General features: G+C 35.0%; 1 protein-coding gene across 1 annotated transcript in view; it reads left to right on the top strand.

Moving 5' to 3' along the window:
* The window catches only part of NETO1 (neuropilin and tolloid like 1), a 66,079-nt gene extending 56,649 nt beyond the window's left edge, over nucleotides 1-9,430 (top strand). The window contains exons 8-11 of the mRNA XM_030506460.1: nucleotides 3,547-3,660; nucleotides 5,887-6,445; nucleotides 7,617-7,691; nucleotides 8,907-9,430. Coding sequence (XP_030362320.1) covers nucleotides 3,547-3,660; nucleotides 5,887-6,445; nucleotides 7,617-7,677 — 734 coding nt within the window. The 3' untranslated portion in view covers nucleotides 7,678-7,691; nucleotides 8,907-9,430. The remainder of the gene's footprint in view (nucleotides 1-3,546; nucleotides 3,661-5,886; nucleotides 6,446-7,616; nucleotides 7,692-8,906) is intronic.
* The last annotated feature ends 9,288 nt before the right edge of the window (nucleotides 9,431-18,718 follow it).

The following is an 18,718-nucleotide window of genomic DNA, read 5'->3' as shown; positions in this document are numbered from 1 at the left end:
TGCTCAACTCAAGGCATTGCCCTGTGAATTCCTGCTGCTATCTCATATAAAGGGCATTATAGAGTTGTGGGGAAGACCACTGACTGATAAAGTAGGGGTTTTGCTGGGTGGAGAGGTTTATGTTGCTTTATTTAGTTGAAGCTAACGATAACAGTAGCTTCCTTTTGTGAAAACATCCACAACCTTTCTTTAGATTTAAGTGTTTACATACTGAGGCATTGCCACAAATGATGTTCAAGACTTAGGTTAAGCCACTGAGTGTTGCTGCCACATGATTTGTCTGCTTGATCCCATTCCCATCCTGTGTTCTGTATCACATTCAGGAAAGCATCAGGACCAGATCGATCTTGTTGTAAAAGAATCCTGTTTACTAAGTTCATGTATCTTTTTGCTATTACTAGAATGTCCTTGGTGCAGCATCCCAAGACCCCTCTGTTCTGCCTTTTCAAGGGCAACCCTTCTAATTCCTCCAGTGTACAATGGGACTGACAAGTTTTCAGCTTCCCTTGATGCCTTCATTCATTCTAACAGAAAGCCTTCATTAGAGTGTGGAGAATATATTGATTCCTTGTCCAGCTTAATCACTCCAAGTTCAAGACACCATAGAGAGGACCTGACTATACTAATTTTGTAATCATGAACAAGAGGGGGTCGTTTGTCATTAAGTTTAGGAATCTTAGATTTGCGTTTCTCTCATGCTAAGTTTGCTGCACTTCCTCTGAAATTGCTCTGCTTCACTATTCATCTAGTTTTGACATTTATTCACATACCATCTTTTTCCTCCAGAGTTAAACAACACAATTTAGAGGAACTGAAATTTTCTTTCTTTTTTCTTCTTTTCTCTTGCCTTTCGTTTCCCGATCTCCCTGCCATCAGTTTGCATAATTATCCCTTCTTAAATCTGCTCTTATTTTTCCCTCTAATTTCTGAAACATTTCCTAATATTTTTCATGCTATATAAAAATCTCATCATTCTTTTTAGTGCAGAATGCCTTAAGTGTCATTTCTGTCTCCTGTGCAGTTTTCTTTCTTTCTCTTCCTTTCAATTCCTTTACTACATTCCTCTGGTTTTCCTTTCCTATTTACCACCACCATGCTTGTAAATTCCCGTATTTCTCCTTGCACAACTGTCCTTCTTTTCCTTAAATTGCTCTCTATTCTCTTGGGGGTTGTTTTTCCACTATTAATTCTTTTGTTGTTGTTGTTTTTGTTGTTTCATTCAGAATTAAATCAGATTTTAAAGTAGCAAGAGCATGTCACAGACATCTAGGAGGTTCTACCTGCTCAGATACAATACTCTGTCTTCAATACTTCACTTCTAAGGCCTTTCTTGCAACTCTGCATGTTTTTTGGTGCTTTGGTGTTTGTTTGTTTTTTTTACTTCTTCTTCTTTTTAGCTTTATTAACATAAAATTTCCTAATCCTGTTTCTATTTTCTTGTTCCCTTGACACTCCTTGTGCTTTCTCCATTTTCCATGTGGGTCTTCCTTTCTTGTGTACTTCTTATTTATTGCCATGTAATTTGAATGAGTGGCTACGTAGGTCTTCTTTGGTTTCCCCTTCATGAATTCTCTCCCTGTCTGTTTCACTTTTTTTGCTTAGAACAGGCAGTGTGATCCTATCTGTGTGTTGGAAAGAACTAGTCCTAAAAGATTCTTGCCTTGCCTGGAAGCAGGGACTGCAGCTATAGTGTGAAAGGATGATAGTGCCTCTGGTGGGTTCCTTTTATGACGTGTCACATCATGATGTGACAAAGTATCTTCCAGGCTCAGCTCTCACCATCCCCAAATGAGAACAACAGAAACATAAACACTTTCCCAAAGAACAGTTCTTGCTAATACACCTGTATCATAGAATCATAGAATACCGGTTGGAAGGGACCTCAAGAATCAGCTGGTGCAACCTTTCTAGGCAAAGTACGACCAGGAGTAGATGTCCCAGCACACTGTCCAGCTGAATCATAAAAGTGTCCAGTGCTGGGGAATCCACAAATCCGTGCTCTTCTGTACTTTCTGTTCAGTTTAAAGAAAAATCCTTCCTGTAACAAACTTTACGCCCAACCAGGGTCATTTAACCATAGGAGATGGTATACTAGATTTTTTCAAATATTGAACTGTGGGCAGAACCAGTCTGGCTCATAATTTTTCTGCATTGACTAAGAGACAAAGTATGTGTATACAGTTATATCTGAACAGATAGTTGAGTGTTTGGGAGTGTGTACAAGTTTTGGTGTCATTTACTACTTGTTTAACAGACCATAACTGCTCTAAAGAAGACATTATAGTCAGTTATGGATATCTGAACTTAAGCACTTACTGAAAAGTGGATTTCTTGACATGATATATGGAGTCATTAAGTTTTACAGTATAAATCCTCTGTACAGCCCTTAGTTGGCAAACCACTGAAGCAGTCATCTGCTCTGAGCCAGCCTCTGCAGTATGCATATATGTTGTCATAGGAACTGCTTTTAAAGTTGCAGAGGAGAAAAATTGCCATGAAGCATTAAATTCTATGTATCAATAATATGAGCATCATAAATCCTTTCTGATTACTTATGGGTTTTATGGTATTTTTTAACTTTTAAAAATAATTATAATAATGCTAGTGGTTTGTTTGACTTAAAAAAATACATAAACAGTTCATTTTTACAGGTTTAATACTGATAAAATTTGTAGTTCTTTTTCTAAATGGAAGAATACCTTCTGGTTTGGTTTTAATAAAATATGAGGAGTAATTTAACTTTACTCTGTTACATAATTTCAGAGTACATCTTTACAACGCTAACACATAACGATCTCCCAAAACTTGAGTAAGTAGCACAATTCCTTCTGATGTGTACAATTCCTCCTGATGGCTTCCAAACTGCTTCTTCGCAGTAACAGTAAATGGCCATCAGTAAAGCCATCATCCTGTAGCTTTAATCTGTGTGATTCTCCTAGATTTATATTCTACTAGGCTTCAGGGATGCTGAGGACTGTTGCCTTTTCAATCTTTGCACTTGTGCTCAAAAAGGTACTTTTTAAACTGTAGCCTTTCTATGACCAAAATGTTTTAAAAATAATTTTATTTTCTCTGTGTATAAATGTCCAGGCACAGTTGGCATGAGGAATAAAGTGTATATCTTCTTTGAGTCACAAGTTTTCTTATAAAACTGGAGTTTCAGCAACAAACTTGAATACAGATTATTTCTCATACACTAGATATGGTTGGGATAGAGTTAATTTTGTTTTGGATCTGTGGCTAAAGTTGTTGGTAACACATCAATGACTCCCCACACCAACATATAGGGGACCAACCTGCTACAGCCATGACAGTCAGAATATGGGAAAGTCCATCTGTTTCAGAACTGAAAATCTTTTGCCACGGAACAGTAAACAGTGTATGATTTGAGTGCTCTCAATGCTCCATGTCAAGTATTGAATAAGCTCAAGAAACCTGTGTTGTATAGCTTTTTTCTATCACAGATTACATGATCACTCCTAGATGTTTGTCACAGAGATCTGAATGATTTACTGCTTAATATCAGCTTTTTCTTTCTGTTTTTAGCTCCTTGTGAAGCCAACACATTCTTTTGCCACAGTAATATGTGTATTAATAATACATTGGTCTGCAACGGACTCCAGAATTGTGTTTATCCCTGGGATGAAAACCACTGCAAAGGTAATGTGCAGAATGGGAAATGTCAAGTCATTTAGCCTGCACGGGATACAGCATATTATCCTTAGCTTTTTGTTAAGTATGTGCCAGATGGGTCAAAGCTCAGGAAGAACAATTTAGAGAGAGCATACGTCAAGCAATAGAGAAAATGAAGAGGTAAAATTATGGATGGATTTTACTTTTAGTGTTTGCATTTGTTTTGCTTGGTGTTTTGTTTTGGTTATATCCTCCTGGCTGGTTATGTCCTTCTGGAAGGCTTTCCGATCACTTGCTCTCTGTTTCCTATACACTTTAAAATGTAATTAGAAGTCATAATTTGGATTCTTTGTCACAGTTACCTTTGTAGTGGAGTAAAATATGTGTAGCAAGTGTCTTTTAGCTGCATGCCATGCCAATAACAGCCTAGGTGGGCTAAAAAGCCAAGGTAAGAAAGCAACCAAATCTATCTATAATCAAGTGAAACTGAAGAGCAAGCAACAAACACAGGAAATCAGGCATAATATCTCTTTCATAAGTAGGAACTGATGTTCCTAACCAGGTGCTGAGAACGATTTCTAAATATTGTTCTGTGTTTCTGGGGGAAAAAATCAACATCCGTGTTGTCTTCAGGGAAAAGAGCTTAACTAACTTACATTGAAGGATAGGGAGATAGCTCACTTCCCTCCCACTCTCCCCTCCCTCTGCTGCAGATTTGTTCCTGGAAATATGGGATATGCCAAATTTAGGAACCAATCAAGAAAAAAATTCAGAATAAGGTGGATTAGCAGTCAGCCCATAAGCCTGTAAAATCCTGACAAGCAGCGCAAGAGGGTAAAACACAAATGAAAACATGCTCAAAAGAACACAGTAAAACTGTGGCATGGCATAATATTCTTCAAAGAAACTAAACATACGAATGAGAAATAATTCTCTGTTCTCTATTTCTTCAGCACAGAAGAAAACAGAAAACCTTCCCCACTCTTTAATTTACAGATTATCACCTTTCATTTTCCAAGTATCTTTCTATTGGGCCTTGTGAGTTTATCCTCTCATTTTCTGACGGATTCTAGCAAAAAAAGTTGCTCATTGCTCTGTTGCTTTTTCTAATTCTGCTGCTTCCCCAGAGCCTGTGTCAGTCACTTAGAGAAACCCCAGGTGACTCTACAAGAGCAGGCAATGAGGAGTACTGAAAAGTTAATTTTTGGTATCTAGGAGATTATGAAGAGATGGATGTTATTGCTTTGGTGCCAATAATTTTCATTTCAAAGGCTTTTTATTAAGTCCTTTGATACATTTTAAGTTGCCAGGAAAAATTACACTAAACTGGGTGTTGCAACTTAATCACAGTTGTTCAGTCTTGCTATGCCTGTAAAAGACTGATGTGATTGCTTTTTGACATGCCGCAGTTCTACAAGGCTCAGTTACTGTCTCATGTGTCTGCAGCCATTTGAAAGCAAATCACAGAGAAATATACACAACGGGAGGGTGAAACTTATTTTCTTTTTATTGTTTTACTGCATATTTTCTGTTTTCATTCACTATGCTGAATTTACTGGTAAAAGATAGTAAGTAGGATCAGCTTTTGGATTTTTATGGGTGTTAAAAAAGTTGTGGTAATTAATGGGTCAGGAACGAAAGAAGTAACTTGCAACCTTTTTTTTTTTTTCCCCTTTCTGAGACCTCAATTTGAATAACTTTTTTTCTTCTGATTTAGCTTTTTCTTTCAATATTGTCAACAGTTCCAGTCAGTTCAGAAATACTATGACTTCACCAATGATTCCAATGCAAACGAGAATTTCTTTTTTAATTCCTGTAAAGTCTTGCTCTTCCATTGGTCCTAATGTCCTAGTTGCATGTATTTACTGGAAGAGACAGAAAATAATGAAGAGAACATCTGTAACAGTCTTGGGGGCTTTAGAAGGCAAATGGAGTTCAGAGGTGACTCTAAAGCCATCTGTTTGTTATGAGGATTGCTTTTTATAAAAACATTAAATAATTCTTTCATTTAATTAAGCTTGTAACATACCCTGAATAAATCACTTTCTGAGTGAATAGGCACACAGAGGACCTGTGTGCTGTTTCCTTGGTTTTTATGATTTTCCCTTTTTTTGTTTTTGTCAGTGAGATTGGTCAAGTGAACTCAGACCTAGACTAAGCTCAGCTTTGCAGTAATCTGTGAACCCATCATGGTTGTTTTTATTCTTGAACTGCAGTTAATGCTGTGCTTTTTTTTTTTCTCCTGTCACACAGAAAAAAGAAAAGCTAATCTGTTGGACCAACTTACCAATACCAGTGGGACTATAATTGGGGTGACTTCTTGCATTGTGATCATCCTCATTGTTATCTCTGTTATAGTACAGATCAAACAGCCTCGTAAAAAATTTGTCCAAAGGAAAACAGACTTTGATCAAACAGTGTTCCAAGAGGTATTTGAGCCTCCTCATTATGAGTTATGCACCCTCAGAGGGACAGGGCCTACAGCTGACCTTGCTGATGTTGCAGATGACTTTGAAAATTATCATAAACTGCGGAGATCCTCTTCAAAATGCATTCATGACCATCACTGTGGATCACAAGTGTCTAGCATTAAGGGCAGCCGTAGTAACCTCAGCACAAGAGATGCTTCTGTCTTGACAGAAATACAACCCCAGCCTGTAAAACCACTCATCCAGCCCATGAACAGAAGAAATATCCTTGTCATGAAGCATAGCTACTCACAAGATGTTGCAGATGCGTGCGAGATAGACGAAATTGAAGAGGTACCAACCACAAGTCACAGGCTGTCCAGACATGATAAAGCTGTTCAGCGGTCAGTATCAATAGATTTTTGATGAAGACTATTGTGTAAGGACTTGATTGCCCAAACATATTCACTCTTCATTCAGTAAAGACCTATTTCTTTTTTATTTATTGTTTAAATTTCTGGGTTTTGATAGCACATACCATTATATTATCTCTCTCTTCCTGTCTCTCTTTCTATCTCTGCTCCTGTTTCCTGAAGAATCCTGTATCTCAGTTTTACCTTTCTACTTTATATCTTTCTTTTTCTTTCACCATTTTACACATACCCACATGCATACACACAGAGGTCAACAGAGAACAGGTATAATTTTTAAAAACCAAAGAAGATTTTGTGTGAATCTCATTTTTAAAAGAGCCACATACATGTGGTTTTCTTGTAACTGAGGTGGCCTTGAGTATCATCCACTGTTGGTCTAATGTCTCTAAATCAATACACGAATAACTAAAAAACCCCATATATCCATTTTGACGCATGGCCAGTAATGAGAAACACAATTCTGGGGTAAGGAGACCCCTTTTCTCATGAAACATTATTTTCCATATAACGAATAACAATATTTACAAAACTTTACTGCATCTGTTCCATTATTAATCACAGTATCTTGGTTTGTCATATTAACATATATATATAGATTAGAACATGAGACAATGTAGTGCATAAAGAAAACTCATGCATTTACACATAAGAATGTAGTTAAAAGGAATCTTTCTAATCAATTAAAAAATTCAAATATTTGACAAATAAAAGTCAAGCATGATATTTTTAATAAAAGAACTATTTCTACTGTATATTGCACTTTGAAAGACTGTAAATATGAATAATTAAAAGTTTACAAGTAAAAAAAGCAGATGAAAAAACATTTATGAACAATTTATTTGAAAAAAAAAACAAACCAACCCACATAAACTTTTTATATATATTTGTATTTTTCACGTAAGCTTTATTTATGCACTTCTTGTTACTGTTTACATGCCCTCCATATTTTCTTTGCACATTAAGGTATTTCTGTCTCTTAAAAAAAAGGTTATTTGATTATTTTAATCTAATTGCATGCCAATGTAAATTGCTTCATTAATATTGATCAGATTATCAAGTTGTACTGTTAAGTATCTATATGTATATATGTTTTTTCTATGCAAACATTATTATTTTGAATGAAATAGACATAACATTCCAGGTTCTGCCTCATTGGGTCTCTAAGCAAACATGAGTCTGAGTACAACACAACTAGGGTCTAAGAGACAATCTTGAGGTAAGTAAACATACCTTTACAACAACTGAACAATTTGTTGCTTTCCATTTTATTTGTTATATTTCTAAAATGCATGTTATTTCTCAAATTACGTGTCACCTTGTTTAGAGCCATGTTTTAATACTGAGAAAACTGAAAGACAGATGACCACTTTAACATCGTAAACAAAGCAAAATCTATTTATTCCTTATTCCTGAAAGCACTATAGTCATCCCCTATCTAAATATAATCTTCATTTCAAACACATGATACAGACAGATGCTTTGCATGGTTCTGCTGTTTTAGTTTTTTTTTTATTTTATGAAAATAAAATTTAGAGATCCATCATGTGAAATAGCATGTAAAACCTGGTAATCTAACCCAAGACAGGAAGATGTGGAACTGTTTTCAGTTCTTGTTATTAATCCAACCTGGTGAAGTGTCAGGGGAAGGATATGTGGTAGTACTGACAAATTTAGAGATTCTGTGGCATTAATGTTAATGTTTGTAAACTAAACTTCCTTTTTTTGAGTCTTTTCCTAGGTTTTTCCTACTTTTGTATAAGTTGTTATCAACCCATAATAAACATAATATTTATAATGAAGTTGTAGATAGTTGCTAGTTTGACAATTTAGATATGTGTATATGTATACCTGTATATAAACTTAGACATCTGTGTATACATGTTTTTATATATATGTATACAGCAGCTTTACTGGAAAAGATTCTGTTAATGCTTTTATTGCTTCCAAATAGTTTAGGTAAATATTTTTTTCTGTATTTTTCCTCACAGGGAGAACATATTTTAACTTTTTTTTGCTTTCAGACAACTATTCATGTAGTCTTTCAAACTCTGAATGGAAAAATCTATAGTGAATTATTTCAGCTGTCTGAAAGAGAGAATGGACATGTTTCTAATTTAATTTCATTGCCTTTGTCCAAAACCAAGAAGTACAGACATATCCCACGTCCTTAGCAAGATTTTCCCATTGCACAATAATGTATTTATTTTGTAATTGGGCTGATGGCCACCAAGTGCTCCTTAGTTTTTAAATACATTCAGAGATCTGCTGCAAACCTGAAGAAGAAATTAGCCCCTGAGCTCTGTCCTTTTTTTTTTTTTTTTTGGTTTTATTTGATATGTTTTATGTCTGTTGTTTACTTGTATGTTGCGTGATACATAGAAGAAGATTTACATTGAACTTCTGTTATATGTACGTTGTTTTCATTATATAGACTGCTTGAGAATAGTGCGCTCCTGGGTGATTTTGAACATGCTACAATGAAATGTGAAACTATCATCCTTGGAAACACCAGCTAGAGGTTTTATGGACTCTCTGACCAGCTATTCTCATATCATGACAAAATTCAGCAAACAGTGTTGAGTAAAATTACTAGAAGGCAATAAGACTTTGGTTATTATGCTTATCGGTCATTTCTCTTTTTCTTTTTCACTCTTCTTTTTATTGCAAGTTAAATTCCCAATTTCAGGAACAATTTATTGAAATCAGGTATTTAGCCATTCGTAATCTCTTCAATAGAAATGTTTGTTGGATAAGCATCTAGCAATATGACTGAATTTGACATTGAGAAAACAATCTGCATGTATGTTACTGAATATTTGAGTTGGCAAAAAACCCTTTATTAGATACATTGTAAAAAGCATGCATTCACAATTATTGCTGTTACTGTTCCATTTCTGTCATATGCTTGCTACTTGTAACTTTTTATATAAAAATACATAAAACAATGTATAATAATTTCTTACCTTGAGTTTAATGGCAATGTTTTCTTTTATCAAATATATAAATCTTGTACAATTCAGAAGATTAAGTTCAAAATGTAGCTTCTAGGAACTTGAAACACAGTACATCAGAGAATCAGCTGTCTCTCATCCCTCATTTACCGAAAAGCAAAATACATTATTTTTTTAATTATTTAAATGAATTCATAATACGTAAAGTTGATTGATTGCCTAATTTCAGCTAAAAGGTTTTTGATAACCTTTGTGTTCAATTCTGTACTCTTAACCAATGTTTTTCCATGGCAATTATTAGGAGGTTTGCTTCAGTGTAGCAGAGTAAAAGATTTTTTCAGTCATTCATACAAATGTTATGGCTGGGCTACAATTTTAGTGCTACAGATAGAAAACATTTCCTTATGCAAGATAAACTCAAATTCATAATTCATCCTATAAACATTAGTAACCAACACCAAAATCAAACTTAAGAGGTTACATTATTAATGGAATGTTGTAAATTGAAAAGCCACAATTATGTAAAGTTGAAAACCCCCACATTTAAGAGCTCAATAGCCATGCATAATATCATAGTTTTAGTATCTATTTAAAGTGTTATCTTCCAAATTCTGTTTCAAAGCAAAGTCAAGTTCCTTCTTAAACATATTGTGTCATTCATGGTTGCTGGGTCTTCCTACATAAAAATTTTGTCAGTTTTATTGAAAAAGTAGGAAGAATTCCATGGATTTTCCAAAGCAGAAGTAGATGGGAAGAGATCGAAAGATTGACACAAAAAAATAAGGTGATCTATAACACCTATTTAAACATATGACACATAATTTACGTAATTAAAAATACAGGAAATCTGATTTATACAAAATATTTTCTACAAATGTGACTGAGAAATGACTTGAGAAGAAGAAGGGTTTCAGGTATTTACCTTCTTTTTGTATACTATATTTATAATGTATTTTATGTAATTTGATTTTAGCCTGATGAGTTTGTTTGTTATCACATTAGCTGCAAAAAGCAGTCCTCCCTCCACTGCAGTCATTGAGAGTCATCGAGTCACCTCTCAGTTATATGGATTTTTAACATGTATTAGTAGTTTATTTGCAGATCAGTATCCCTTACCAAGTTCATATACTTTATAACTGGGTTTTTTTCTTTAATCTTTCCAAGACCTATCTTACGATCCTTTCTTAAGTATATTACTTGCCACATCCATGCATCCATTATAAAACCAAGGAAGAATGAAAGACTTCCTGAAAGAAATACCTAAACATGCACACACATTTATGTATATTTATAAATATTTGCTAATAGAGATGGTGTATAAATAAATATATAAGGAGAAATCTGAATATGTGAATTCAGATTTAAATTAATTATATTAGTCACCTAGGGAAATACTGAAGCCTTGGATTTTAAAGTTGCTATATGTAAGTGCCTAAATCCCACTGAAACAGAGAGTTGGTCTAGTTCCTCCTAGAGAAGCACACAATGAAATACAATGATTTTTCCAGTGGAGTGTTGACCTGTATAAACAGAGCAGGTCAAACAGAGTGAGAATGGTAATGCTTACTTGATTTTGGAAACTCCTTTATAAACAAGTTGTCTAATAGCTAGGTATAACCTTAAACAAAAACATTATTCTAAGTAAGTGACAAAAGATGCATACACTAGGGGAACAGGGTCAAATTATAAAGTTTTCTATTAAAAAATAAATAATGACTTCAAACCCAATTAAAACATTATAATTGAAATATTTCATTTTAAGTAATTTTATTCTGTATGTAGTAAATATTAGCCAAGTCCACTACACTGCAAACAGTAAAGATAACTTTTATTGGGTATCACACAATAGTAGACTATCTCGATGTGAGCTATAAAATTCAAAATATTAAAATAAAAGGGGTTGTTTCTTAAAGTAAATATTTTGCCTTTCCTATGAGTATTTTTTATTACTTTAAAGCCTCTCTTAAAAGCAGAAAGCAGTTCAAGCAAGCTAGTTCAAACAGACAAGCTAGTTTAAGCAACTTCAAGTTTATGCAAGTTCAATTGGCTATAAAGAGAATACTAAAACCTGGTATTTGACCACATATTGTAAAAGAGGTTTAACCTTTTCTATTACACCTTTTTTATTTTATGGGAAGAAAGTTTGGCTGCTTAACACAGCTACATGTAGTCTGTATAACGATTTAGTAAATGACTGTGGATTAGCTGAGCTGGTAGTGTTCATGCATTTTACCTCCTATTTGCCTTAAGCTAAAACTAAGAATGATAGTTACTAGATTATTTTGTTTTGACTGGTGCGATGTGTGTGATGTATAGCTATGTTGACAGCATGCTTACTTCTTATATATTTTGTTAAAGATGAGGTTTTTGTTATCACAGTGCATTACCATATTTTCATAGTTTTTAGGGGGTTTTGTGTTTTGTTTTGGGGTTGGTTTGTTTGTTTGTTTTGGTTTGCTTGTTTGGTTTGTTTGTTGGGTTGGTTTGTTTCTTTTTCTTTTGCCCTTGGGTGTAGGGTTATGTATGTATTTTTCTTTTTAGATGATAGTGTGAACAACCACCCTCAACCATTTTTCTCTGCTCTAGGAAATAAGGATTTTTCAGTTTGTGATGTATTTTCTGCACAATCATTTAGAAATCTCAGGAAGTCCATTTTGTAAAGTATTCCAGTGTAAACCTTTATTATTTTCCTAATCCTAAAAAACTGCTTTGAAAAAAAAAAAAAAAGCTCTGAGTAATGTTAGTACCTTATCCTTCTATTTTTCTCCATTTTTATGATGGAATTATTCTCCTGAACCTAGCACTGATGTAACCAATGGGAAAGAATAAGAGAAAGTAGAAATGTTTCCTGCTAAAAAAAAAAAAAAAAATAAAAAATGGGCAGACAAAGAAAAGAAACAGAGAAACAGAGAAACAGAGAAAGGTCTGGTAATTAGAAGAAGGAAAAATTGTTGCTCCTACTCACTCATAAATTGGCAGATTCATTTAGGACAGATTCCTTAGCCTCAAAATAAAAATGTCCAACTGTCCATGCCTAACTCCAAAAGATAGTTGTAATACCTGTACTTTACAGAACACTGTCCTGCAAACAAGAAGTTGGCCTTTTGTGTTTTTTTGTCTTCCACTTTATGTGCAATCTCCCTGCTACCACAAAGATATTCCAGCTGAGCCAGCGGAGGGAGCACAGCTGAAGAACCAAGTGATACAAAGGATGAAAACTGAACCATTCAAAATTCTTTAGCACAGAAGTCCATATCTGATCTAGAAGTCTCTTTTCTCCTCTTTCCTGACTCAACATTTGATGTGAAGTCCTGGACTCATGGCCCCATTGCTCTTCCTCATCATTACCTTAGCATCATCTCTCTTTTCTCTTTGATGATCACTTTACATCCTTGTCACTGCTGAATTTCATTTCTGTCCACAGTGAATTTAGCTCTGTTCCCTCCAAATTCACTGAAAATGCTGAAATTTTACTAGCTCATTGACCCTGTGTTATCTTCACATCCACCTGGTTCATTCCCAGCCATCACTTCAGAGCCATCTTAACCTTACTTTACCTATAAACAGCAAAATGAAAACATGTGATTGCAGCATATCTTAATTACCTTTAATTTATGCAGGACAATAAAAGCTATGAAGATGTATGGAAACAGACTGGAATATGGGCTTATTAGGGACACTGGATTTGTATTTTAATGACTGTACCTCATTGTTGTCTGGGCCATCTGTCTCTGGGATGGCATGCCTGCTCCTGCTATAATTGTACCTCAATGTGCCACAAAGAGAAACTCACCTTCACTCCTTTTTTTCTACCAGTGATAGATTTGTCAAACCAAAACTTGTCAAACCAAGTTTTTTCAAGCACTTTTATTTTCCCTCCTATGCTTTATTTATATTAGTACATCCCTCCACACAATATAAATCACTCTCCTAGCCTTCTTCACATGCCTAATAAAACACATTTAAGCTGCACAGCCTGGGCAACATCTGCCAGTAGTGTGGCAGAGCTATCATCAGCAAGGTAAGAACATCAGCTAACAGGAGAAGCAGGAGTTGCTGCTTCCCTCCAATTTTTTCCCCAGAAAAAGGAGTCGTGTTGATCTGCAATCTCCCAACAAAGTCACTATGGGAAAAAAGGGAAGCTGCCATCACCTTCAAGCAACAAACTGTAACTAGAAGTAAAAAGACAATCTAAGCAGCCCATGATGAAAAACTGAAAGAACAAAATTGCTCAGATTTCATTACCAAAGTAACAGGCCTGACCAACATCCTGCAGCGGCATTGCACCTCTTAATTCTCAGATAAGTGAAGACTGAAGTGCAATACTCCTTTATCCCAGGAAGCAGGATACCACAACTGTGAGTACTGATTCTATTCAGGGCTCTGGAAGAACTTACAGCTGTTTGCATAAATGTAGGCACACAAGGGCTTACAGGGCCTACAGTAGCAGGCCTGTGCTGCCACATGCAGTGGACAGGTCTGCACTATCTAGTTACTCAGACCTTTTAAGTTTGCCATTCTTCAGTCTGTCCTTTTCAGCTCCACTGAAGGACATAGTAAAAGCACTCTACTCTTTCTAAAATGGTGGTTTCATTGGAAAGTGATTACTTGTCATATAATTTATGACAAGTGATGTGAAAGGCATCCATGGTACTTGCTGCAAGTACTGTAAAAATAATAATAATAATGAGCGTTTTTGCACAGGTCCTAGATACATGTATCTGGTTGAATGAACCATTCAGCTTCATCAACTTCACCTGTAAATGAAGACAGCTTCCATCTGAGATTTCTCTAATTAAACAGCAGGGCATGATTCATGCTCTGCTTACATTATCCTTCTAGATCCTGGTTTTTTTTTTGGGTTGAACAAAAATTTTAATTAGGAAAAATCAGTTTGTTGAAAGCAAATGGCTTTCACCATCATTAGTGAAGTAGAGAACACAATTTACTTTGGGGAAGGAAAACTTCAGTCCTCATTTCTTGCTTAGTGCTAGAGGACCTTTCAGCATCAATGAAAATACAGGTGAGCTGTTCTTTCCCTTTGATAAATCACTGATTCAATGCTCTATACTTAACTGACCCATGTAAGTGAGAAAATGAAGTAAAACAATAAAAGAGAATGACAGAAATCTAAAGTAATCATATTTTCCCAGTGATCAATGCATCAATAATATTTTTTAGTTACAAGACCATCAGCTGAATATTTGGTTACTATGCAAACCAAATCCTAACCCCATTTTTGTAACTAATTTTGTATTATCATAAAATTGAGTTCAGCTGAGGAATACAAATTATTTTGTATTTGTATACCAGTTTACAATTATAAATCTAACATTTAAAAATCTGTAACAAAGAGCCGATACCCTTTATTTTGGGACAGACATTTTAAGTATAAATGATTTTGCTGGCCCAAAATAATTACCCTTTTTTTTTTTGGAGTTGAGTCTCTGTATTTTGAGTTTTCCTTCCCAAATAGAAGAAATTTTTAATTCCTTTCCAACTTTTTCATTCACACATTCTACTGACTGTTTTGTGTAGAAAACACCCATGGGGTGATTTTGTTTGATATTCTGAGTCTGGCAGCTCTAGCAATGAAACAGTACATTACAGCTCTGCCAGCAGGAGGAATTTCTTCAACTGTTATCTAAGTTGCATGGCAAAGATTCAGGCCCAGAGACTTGTGCTGTCATTTGAGAGTCACTTTAGTGACATAAAGAAGCTTGTTAACTTTCAGTGTGTTGGTGGAAAGTCTACACCAATTTAGGCATTGAGCATTAGTCAGCTAGTAATAACTTAAATTATTAGAAATAATATGAATGTCATCTCCATTTTTTATTATTGCCATCATATTGGTAATTGAAAAAGCGTGATATTAATATTGAAAACTTTCAGTTCATAGCAGAAGGGAGCAGAGATAATGTGACATTACTATTAAGTATGCTAAAATTTTCAGATCTGTGATTCTTCTCCTTAAAATCATCTAGAATTCTTAGTTTTACTTCTCCTCCTTTTGTAATGCAAATTTTGTACTCTTTATACATCTATTGGATTAACATATCTTTTGCAATTCAGTAGCTTATCTTGATGGGGACTCAAAAAGAAAAAAATATTTGCTGTGAGAAGATATAATATACAGCTTTTTTTACAAAAGGCTATCAGATGTCATTAGAGTTTAGCTGAATCACTTAATGTGCTGCTGGAAAATTATTAGATCCAAGATGAGTAAAAATAAAATGAGGAAAGTACTCTGGAAGCTCTGCATGATTTTAGTTCTCTAAGATTTTATTATTCAACTGGCTTTGATCAAAAGACAGAAATCTCAACAAGCATGAACTTTTATGGAAATCTCAACAAGAACATAATGTTTATACAGTATAAAGGTTTAAACACACATCTCTTTGGAGTATACAGAGAATAGAAAGGGAACATTTAGAAACTTTTTAATGGTTTGAGAAAATGAGTGGTTCTTTATCTCAGAATTAAATTCTTTTGGCACAGGCTCCTTTCTGTAGAATCTTAATCATGATGAAGCAGGCATTTAAACATGAGGTAAAAAAATACAATCTTTGAGAAGCAACAGAAGTAGATCATGGTAGTGAAAAAGCTTATAAGTATGGTGTGTGATTCTGAACCTAGTAAATAGCAGCCTGAAATTCTGAAAAACTTAGCATCTCCCTCTGGTTTCCATATTGTAAGGTCTCAAGCTGATACATACAAAAGGGTAATATCCAATGAAGTCACAAGGAAACTTCTTTTCTTACTGAGGCTCCAGTCTAGTTCCTGAATTGGGATCTTGTCATCCAATCTGTGAGGGTGAGTTCACCATCCCTTGTTGCTGATAACACTAAATGGGCTGATTCTTCAGAGGCAATGCTCTTTGTGACAGACCTGTTGTAAGTTTTGCTAGCACTGCAAATCCCACCTCTGGCTATGACAGTAGTAACAGGTTAGTGGGTGATGGAGAACTCGGTCTAGTTAAGTTTTAACTATATGTCTGTATTATCTGTATCTGTCTCTACACTTTAGCAGTCAAAGTAGAAATAACAGGATAGCTAATGTAATTTTAAATCACTCTGGATTTTCTTTAGCATTCTTCACTGATAAAAATCTATCTGAGTATTTCTTGTTGAACATGGCTCAAACGACATTTAGGTTGAGCATGAAGCTCTGAAGATCTAAATTTTTGTATCTCACCACCCCCCAACATTTATTTAACATTTTAAAGCCCTCCAAACCCTTCAGGAACTGTTATTCAGTTGGGAGCTGACTTTTGTCAGTGATGAGTACCAGCTGGTTCAGAAGGAAGCAGAAAATCTTTGCATCTGAAGATTGCTAATATATTTTGTCAATGTGAAGAACAATCTGAGTACTGTAGCCACATGGATCCTTCTACTGCTAGGGTAGAAAAAAAACCCTAAAGTTTCAACTAGCTAAGTTTATGCCATAGTTGTATTTATTTTCAGCATGTGAAAACAGTCCTTATTATCCTCAGCTTCAAAGTGCATACAAGAGAAAGTGGAATACAAAGGAGGCTGCTGAGAAAAAAAACATCCAAAACCCAAACAGTGGTAAGTAAATAAATCACTGTACACTTGTGCATAAATTTAATGTACAGCATACAATGGAGTGCAGCCACTTCTGTTCTTTTTGGACAATTTTTAAATCCTCTAATAAGTTTAAGTTTTGGGAGGTTTTAGACATGGATCATGTATTGTCTGCTAAAATGTTATTTATGGTTGCTTCATCTAGTTCTATGAATTATGAACTCTCTACATGCCTAAATACTTTAGAAAGCTGTTAGCCAGACAGTTCCAACACCTTCCTGCGCTCTACATATTTTATAGATTATTTAAAAACAGGAACTGTGCTACGGAAGTCCTGTTGAACCTAGCATTGTTTGAAAAATATGGAAAAAAAAAAATGCAATGGTGTAATATGAGGTTACATTCAAGTTCCAAATCCACAAAACCCTGAAAAAGGACCTTCTAGAGAAAAGGCAGTGCAGAGTTATTTCTGAGGAGCTTGAGTTTGCCTTTTTTCATATGCTGATGTCTAAAATGATAAGCATTGTGAAGGAGAAAGGGAGAACAAAAGCATAATCTAGATTTTTTTCTTTCATGTTAATAGTAATGCTTATCTCTACATCTACTGCTTGGGTATGTATTGTTCGGGGACAATTCTGTGCTGATACAGGATTTCAGTCATAATATGAAACGCTGATGCTTATGCAAGCCTTCCCCAAGCTTGTTATTGAAGTTTCATAAAATTCATAAATCCAATAAACATGATATGAGAATATTACAGCATTCTGCCTTTGCTGGTTTCAACAGGAAATATATTCTAGATTAAAAATTTACAGGAAGCTCAAGTTTGAACAGCAGCCATGAATCTCTCCTCTCCCCCCAATCATGAATATAGTGGAGTTTAACGCAGACTAATTTGTAAAAATGCTGACATATGCATACAATTTTCTAACATGGCATGCTTTCCATCACTTAATATGCATATCTACCAGGTACGTGGATACTCCAGTATGAACACAAGAGCTTATATGTCCCCAGACAGCAATAACCAGTCATCAGATTGCTAAAAACTGCAAATGTGCCCAAGATAATGCTGCAAGTATTTGGACTGATATTGCATAAAGAAGTTGGACAGAGAAATACACAGGAAGGCTTTCATTCATTTCCAAATTATTTCATGCTTGGCATTACAAAATGTATTTAAATTGTTATGATGATGAACATAAATTATAAAGATTTATCAGTTTGTTGGTAGTGTTTTATTCGGGGGAAAAAAAACATGCAGCTAAAATGTCATGATGTTTAGAAAACATCTGTTCTAACAGATTATGACTAAAGAAACTCCACACTTTATTTTTGTTTTGTAATTGGTTTTTATGTCTTCCCATCACTCTTAATGAATGTTAAAACGTGTTAGTCAGAGGAACTTAGTGTCTCAAAACCAAATTTTCTTTCAGAATATCTTAGGTGGGTTTGACCCTTACTGGGATAAATACAGAAGGAGCCAAAGGGAACCATGCGTACTTGATATTTCCCCAAGCATGTGCCACTGCAGAAAGAGATGGGAAGGAAATAGAAGTCTGAAAAACTTCTAGAGATTTGTTGTTTTCCTTAACCCTATTGTATATCAGAAACCAAAACACTGTAAATAAAGTCCCTCTTCTGTGTAAGTACTTCTTTTGCTGCCATCAAAAAGAATATGAGAGGAAGATTCGAGCTGTCTGATAGTCTTCTAACTTATTACTAGGTGACTGTTCATCTGCATTGGG

Source organism: Strigops habroptila, chromosome 1 (genome assembly GCF_004027225.2).
Source record: "Strigops habroptila isolate Jane chromosome 1, bStrHab1.2.pri, whole genome shotgun sequence".
Lineage (NCBI taxonomy): Eukaryota > Metazoa > Chordata > Aves > Psittaciformes > Psittacidae > Strigops > Strigops habroptila.
Note: the sequence above shows the minus strand (reverse complement) of the source record. Positions and strands in the feature narration are given on the sequence as shown.